This window comes from Anabas testudineus, chromosome 5 (assembly GCF_900324465.2).
Source record: "Anabas testudineus chromosome 5, fAnaTes1.2, whole genome shotgun sequence".
Classification (NCBI taxonomy): Eukaryota; Metazoa; Chordata; class Actinopteri; order Anabantiformes; family Anabantidae; genus Anabas; species Anabas testudineus.
This window is the reverse complement of record NC_046614.1, coordinates 19483465-19490743: the sequence shown is the minus strand read 5'-3', so window position 1 is coordinate 19490743 and position 7279 is coordinate 19483465. Positions and strand designations below refer to the sequence as shown.

At 38.1% G+C, this 7279-nt stretch overlaps 1 protein-coding gene across 1 annotated transcript; it reads left to right on the top strand.

The window, feature by feature from the left end:
• Positions 1-246: 246 nt before the first annotated feature.
• Positions 247-4078, top strand: LOC113153426 (adenosine receptor A1). The gene is made up of 2 exons (XM_026347048.1): positions 247-2468; positions 3191-4078. Exons 1-2 carry the CDS (start codon positions 2113-2115, stop codon positions 3825-3827), a joined length of 993 nt encoding a protein of 330 aa, XP_026202833.1. The 5' UTR covers positions 247-2112; the 3' UTR covers positions 3828-4078.
• The last annotated feature ends 3201 nt before the right edge of the window (positions 4079-7279 follow it).

The window sequence follows — 7279 nt, the reverse complement described above, 5'->3', positions numbered from 1 at the left end:
ACTCAAGCGGATCTCTGCATGACCATAATCAAATCTCATACTCCTGTTTATAATTAATGATTTGTTGAATGTCTTCTGCAGAATAATATGAGTCGGAGAAATGATGGTGGCGCACTTGCTAATGTGTGTGTATTTTTGTGTGGTGTGCGGAAACTATAGACAGTAAATCTACAAAATGTTTTAATCTGTAGCAATTACATGGGATTATATAAGGGCAATTGATAATCAGTGACTAATAGTAGAAAATAATCACATTTCTCATATTATATTAATTCTTAATATATAACCCCGCTGCCGTGTGAGAGAATTGTGCCTTACTGAATTACATTTTTAAGCCCCAGGGTGCTGGAAGGTGTGGCTTGCTCATCAGGCACTAAAATTAGACCAGACAAACATTGTTGGGCAAACTACATGTGAAGCATTGTTGTGGTTGTGTTAAGGCTTTATCTTTTTAAATAAAAAGACAAGCACAGCATTTAATTAACTTTTGACAGGCTAGTATTTGTAGTACTTCATTGCTGGACATTGTGTACAGTCTGTAGGGTTTAAGAGGTGAATTAAGATGATGAGGAAAAAAAAACTAAGAGCAAAAAGTCTTCTGGTGGGTGGAGCAATATATATGTTTGAGGTGATCAGTGAACCAATTCAGGGGGATGTCTTTGTCACGTTCAACAGTGCTTGAGAACAGCATGTACAGCAGATTCCGTCTAGATCTAACGAGGGCTGATGACAGAGGCCTAATAAAACTGATTCAGTGTCTGCTGATGAACACTCTAATGCGTACACCAGAGACTGGGATCATAGGCAATGTCCCAAAACAACATCCTGAGTCATCACGTTCTTTAAAAGTGATCAAACTGAATATTTACAGGCGGATTGAATCTGCTTCCATAGGCAACTGAAGACCATCTCAGTGATTGCTTGTTCAGTGATGCTTACTGCCAAAGTGTTTTCAGGCTTGGATGGACAATACGTTTTTGTAAGTAATTGGATCTAATTCCTTCCTGCAGCTTACTCTGGAGACTCCAAGTTCTAGAAAGAGAACAGTAGTGTAGAGAACAACGTACAGCAAGTCTTTAAAGTTAAATGCAAGCCTATCACACCTACAGTGACATTTATTACAGTATATTTTTTTAAGAAAAAAGACTTAAATGTGGACATTCTATTAACATTAGCCTACTTCACACTGCTCAGTAATGACAAAGGAATAAAATATTTTTGCAGAAGTTGAGTAGAATTCATTATACCTGTAATTACATAACTCCTATTAACTGCAGTCTTTCATTAATTAATGTTGCATGATTAAAGTGGAACATATGCATAATTATATTATACATATGACTGGATGCACCTGCTGTGGTGATACTAATGATGTGTAATAATGTATTCTAACAACAACTGAACCACATGACACATGCTACAGGCCTAAAATCAGGATCCATCGTTCATTACATCAACAAATTTCAGCATTTAAGAGTGATAAGGATATATCCAATACACAGTCTTTTTAAAAGCTTGATATTACCAGAACTGTCTGATATATAAATTATTCTGTGTGATACCACTCCCACTTCTCAAATATTTCTGTGAATTGCACTCTTATCCACTCACATACAGGACATGTTGATAGTGCTATTATAATAAGATAAAATCAGCTCTAATGCACAACTATCTTCAGTTGAGCGCTTGTTATATTTAACCCTCTCAAAAACCACATGCATACAGATACACAAAGGAACATTGAGTGTGAGCAAAACTAGTGCTGCAGGGTTCTGCAGAGTAGAAAGTCCCTCCCCTCGATTTTATGACTCGTTTTTACTGGACTGCATAAAAGAGAGAGAGTAAGACTAAAGGGTTGTGATGCACTGGTACCCAGTCTTGTGCAGAGCTTGAACAATATGCTGAAGATTGATCATTCACTATGCTTTAATGAGCACAAGAGGCAACTTTTGTGTAGATATGGGAGGGCGGACACTTTTTTCAGTTAGTAAATATTCAAATGGGAATTCTGACTCTGAAGGAAAAACCCAAGTGGAGGCAAATAGTTCCAACAACTAATTTAAACTTTTTTACAATCTGAGCAAAGGTAAGCCACAGCTGTGAAGAGTGAAAATGTCCTCCTCTCCTGGTATCAAGCCTCAGGAGCATGTGGACATGGTGTACATCTCCATTGAGACAGCTATTGCTCTGGCTTCTGTGGTGGGGAATGTGCTTGTGGTGTTGGTGGTCTGTGTGAACCGGACTCTCCGCAATACCACCTTCTCCTTCATTGTGTCTCTAGCTGTGGCTGACATTGCTGTGGGAGTTTTGGTCATCCCTCTGGCTATTGTCATCAGTTTGGGATTAAATACTAAGTTTTACACCTGCCTCTTCTTCTCCTGCCTGCTGTTGATCATCACCCAGAGCTCTATCCTTTCCCTGCTGGCTATCGCCATCGACAGATATCTACGCGTGAAGATTCCTACCAGGTGAGGAACTGTTGTTAAACCACAGGAAGACCAATACGATATTAACTCAGAAAAATAGGAAGTAGGTGTTGAGTCAGTTTGGTTGGTGATATTATTTCTTCAGTCCATTGCAGGTTTGAGTAGAAATCAGCTGACACTGCATCTCTCCACTTTGCAAGTCAAATTAAGAAAAATAACTTTTACTTCTGTTGCCCTAATTAAAAATTTGGCTCAAGCAACATGTTCGTGACAGTCACTGAATTTATTGTCATTCACAGCAAAACCTCCTATTTGGCTGCTAAAAGCACATTTACAAGAATTTATTAGTATTGTTAATAATCTGTGATTCTAATGTATTTATTGCTCTGATCATCAGATATGCTTTTAGCCTCAGAGACTCTGTCAAGAGGAGGTTCCCAGGGTGATGTCTGACATGGCACCATATAGATCTTTGTCTTGTTTAATGCAAATCAATGGACTGGCCATCAAGCCTTTTAAATAAATTGAAATGTCCCTGTCTGCCCAAATAATTGACATAGGCATGGCTTGTTAAGGAATTTGGCAATCACCCACACTAACCTTTGTTTGCCAGTTTGATCTTGATGTCAATAACTCTTTCTGAAGAATGATCTGTAGCCTGGCATTTGTTGTGCAAGTGCTATCACAGCAGTAGAAATATGTGTATTTACAGTAAGTAATTGGCAAGTGGTCTTTATATTTTTCTTTTTTTTTTCCAATATCAGGTACAGTATCATAGTTACCCAAGGAAGGATATATGTAGCAATTTGTTCGTGTTGGATCCTCTCCTTCGTCACTGGATTAGTTCCAATGTTTGGCTGGAATACGCTTGATGCACATGGAAACCTCAGTAGTTCCAGCGAGATTGTCTGCAAATTCACCACGGTCATAAGGATGGACTACATGGTTTACTTCAATTTCTTTGGCTGGGTGGTGGCACCACTCACCATAATGATCGCTCTATATGGGGAGATTTTTAGGGTGATCCGGCAGCAGCTTAACCGTCGTGCTGAAGCCACTTGTGACGCAGACAAGTACTATCGAAAGGAGCTGAAGCTGGCCAAATCATTGGCCTTGGTGGTCTTTCTCTTTGCTGTGTGTTGGCTGCCGATACACATTATGAACTGCATCACTTTCTTCTGCTCAAAGTGTTACATACCCGAATTTGCTACATATGTAGGGATTTTCATGTCCCATGTGAACTCAGCTCTTAACCCAATGGTTTATGCATTCAGGATAAAGAGGTTCCGTGTAACACTGATCCAGATCACTCGACGTTGCATGTTATGCAAACCCTCAGAAACCACCTCATGCTCCATCAGCACACCGGCCATAAAAGACAAAGTGGATGTAAACCTATAACAAGGACTACACTATACCTGTGTAGGTGACTTACTGTGCCGTGGAATTTGGTGCATTGATCTATGGGACATCCCTGATATAACAGTGCACTTCAATTTTAATTTTGGACCGCTGCTATTCATTGACATGGACATGGAGATTTGTTTTCACTCATTGCTTTCTTAACTAATATCGAATTATAATATATAGAGGATTACATTAACATGGCATCTTTAGAAAGTTTATCAAAATAAACATGTGCACCTTGCTGAGCTTATATTTCTTATTTCATACCCACAAGACTGGGATCCCTGAATGGTACAGGTATCAAATAGTATATTTATATGAATGTCCCAAACCCAAACCAGGTTTTCCAAGTGGGACAGTAAAAAAAACTGACAGGCATGTTTTCACAACATTATAGCATACTGCGATATGTGAATATACAACATTATGTCATAAGCACAGTATGATGACAACTGTCAACATTGTTTCTAACCTTAATTTTGAGGTATGTAAAACCTTTGTCACTGACCTTTGACTGGACTTCACAATAATGTATGGCATCCCAGGTGAGAAGTTGCATGATTTCAGTTGCTTGAGTCACCACATTCGATTTTTCAGAGCTAATCTGTGAAGAAATAGTTGCATTTGATCTTAGATGACGTATATTTGACATTGTCTCACATTATAGTAAATCACCCTGTAAAGAAAAGTGCAAAGGAACTTTCTGAAATGCCAATTAACAATAAAGCCAATAACCCAAATGAAACATAACTCTGGCACCTTTAAAGCAACTTGGCCATTAGTCTTGCTCACAGTGTGCAGGGAGCTTTTCAATTAATTCATCTGGTTTGAGCGATATTTTAAGAGTTGAGGCAGCTGAGAAAGCTCTGAAGCATTTGACTGAATTATCCATAGAACATTTTTCTAACTCCAAAGTAAAGGCTTCTGCTGAAGCTGCATCAGCTCTGCATTGACATAGGAAATGGGTCTAATCTGGAGTATGCATGTTAAAATGTTTTAGAACATAATCTACTTACAAAGAGTTCTTGTTTTCTTTCTAACTTAATTTATCTAAAGACACCTTTCAGGTACAGTGTAACTGCACCTGTGTTTGGCATGAACAAGCCAAGAATCAGAGTCTTCTTTATGCATCTTCACCTTAGAGTAATCATCTGTAAGTAAAACTGCGTCTATCCTTCTATAAATCTATACTTTAATCTCAGAAACAGCCAGTGGTAGTGTGGAAGGTGGAGTGGTTCCAACTACATTGCTCTGTGCAGTAGCTCAGGTGGTAGAGCAGTTGTCTACAAACCCAAGGGTGAGTAGTTTGATTCCCGGTTCCTCCTAGCTACTTAGTTCTGTGACCAAAGCCTGTGACCAATGTCAAGACTCTGTGGTTTCAAACATATTGCCAGCATCCAAGGGGGACCAGACATCTGAGAACACCATTGTCTGTGCCTAAAAAAAATTCATCCCTTTAGACATTCAATCATAAGACAAGATTTTGTTAATCCTCAAAGGGAAATTTAGGATCAAGGCCAATTCAATTTAAAAAAAAGGGTCATTCATGTCAAAAACAAATCATACAAAATAATCTAAATTAAATGCTTTTCACTTCTGGACACTTTTGTTTTCCCACTTCCTTCATTGTGAAAGAAGTTGGGTCAGGTTGCGTGGGCATTATGGGTGAAGAGCCCTTTTACTGTTTCAAATTCTCACTTGGAAGCCCTAATCTTTCCTGGTCAACCTGAGAACAGAATGCATTCAGTTTTTGTCAGGAACAATGGCTCAGTTTTATGTGTTCTAAAATTTCATATTGAATGTCAATGCTAGTGCAAACATTGCATGTTTAGTTTGACATTATTCTATTCTACTGCATGATTAAATAAAGTACAAGTAACTGGGTAAGAACTATTTTCAAAAGTGACTGCTATCAATAACTGTCCTTCAGCTCCTAAAGTTAAGAACAGTGGCAGCAGATGTGGCAATAAATAGTTTCTTTGGGTCTTTAGTTTCTTCATTCACTAACATACCAACATACCAGAGCTTCACTTCAGAAAGTAGCAGAAATAAACAACCTGCCAAGAAACCACAAAATACCCAGAAATGCAAAGAAGAGTGGAAATATCTTCACATATATAAACAGGCCAGCTCTGCAAAGTAACTGACCTTTATTATCTACAACCACAGTTTAACACCTCTGCAGCTGCACTAGAATTAGAGGGGGTTCTTGACACTTTGCCAATGAACAAACAATCAGATGTGGTAGGTCTGACAAAACAAAACATAAAGTCACGAGAACTAGACAAATCTAAAAAAATTATACTGTAGATCAATGTTGTCATTAAACAGCAAATCTAGGTATTTGATAGTCTGTATATTTGCTGATGAAATGACAAATTGCTCCAGTGTTCACACTTAACATCTTGTTGGTTTGCTGTAGATGTTTGTATGAACATGTGCATCAAAGTTGTCAGGACACACCTAAGTAAAGGAAATGGGCTATCAAAGCCCTAAGCAATCCTACTCTGACATTAAAACAAATTAGAATTAGGGTGAATATGTTTGAATACTACAGAGGTAAAAGAAACAGGTTATGTCCTACATCTTATCCTGAATATGGCTAAAGGAGGATAACACATAATTAGTATAGTATGCACATAATAAGAAAAACATATAAATAAACAGGACATGATGCACACCTCCAGTGAGATGTCTCAGCTAAGCTCTGGCTTCTGTGGTCAGGGAATTCGCTGGTGGTGCTGTGAAGGTGTTTGTGAACTGGACTCTTCACAATACCAACTTCCCTTTTCGTCATGTCTCTGTCTGATGTCCGTCACATCAGGATTACTCATTTACATCTGCCTCTCCTCCTCCTGATCACCACCCAGAGCTCTATCCATTTCCTGCTGAATATCTCCACTGACGGATTCCCACCAGGTGAGGAACAAAACAATATGTTTACCCCTTGAACAGTTTTATTTTATTATATCATGACTAAGTTAAACAAGGGATAACAAAGAATAGGCTGGTTCCAGAGAAGTGTCTTGGAAATTGTAATGGCATGGTACAGTAAAGTATTACAGTATCAATTTACCAACTGTGGGTCTGTTTACAGGAAGACCAATAAAATATTAATAACTGAGGGAAATTTGAAGAGGGTGTCAACATCATCACTGGCTGGTTGCATTTTTGTTCCAGTCAATTGCAGGTTTCTTCAATAATGCTATTGATTTAAGTGCATTTATTCATTCAGCCTGATTTCATTAGAATTCAATTGATACCTCATCAAACCATGTATAAGTCAAATTAAGATAAATTACTATCATTTATGTTGGCCAAGTAAAAAATAAAATTATATTTTGCATTTACTGTTAGACCTTCCCCAACAGCAAAATGCCTAAATTTTCTGATAAATCACACATCACGTCCCATATGTATTTTTGATTGGTTTAAGGCAAATCAAT

Excerpts from the sequence above, each read along its gene's own strand:
- LOC113153426 (XM_026347048.1), top strand. The coding sequence starts at position 2,113 with ATGTCCTCCTCTCCTGGTATCAAGCCTCAGGAGCATGTGGACATGGTG. Across the intron at positions 2,469-3,190 it reads CGCGTGAAGATTCCTACCAG|GTACAGTATCATAGTTACCC; the intron begins GTGAGGAACTGT and ends TTCCAATATCAG.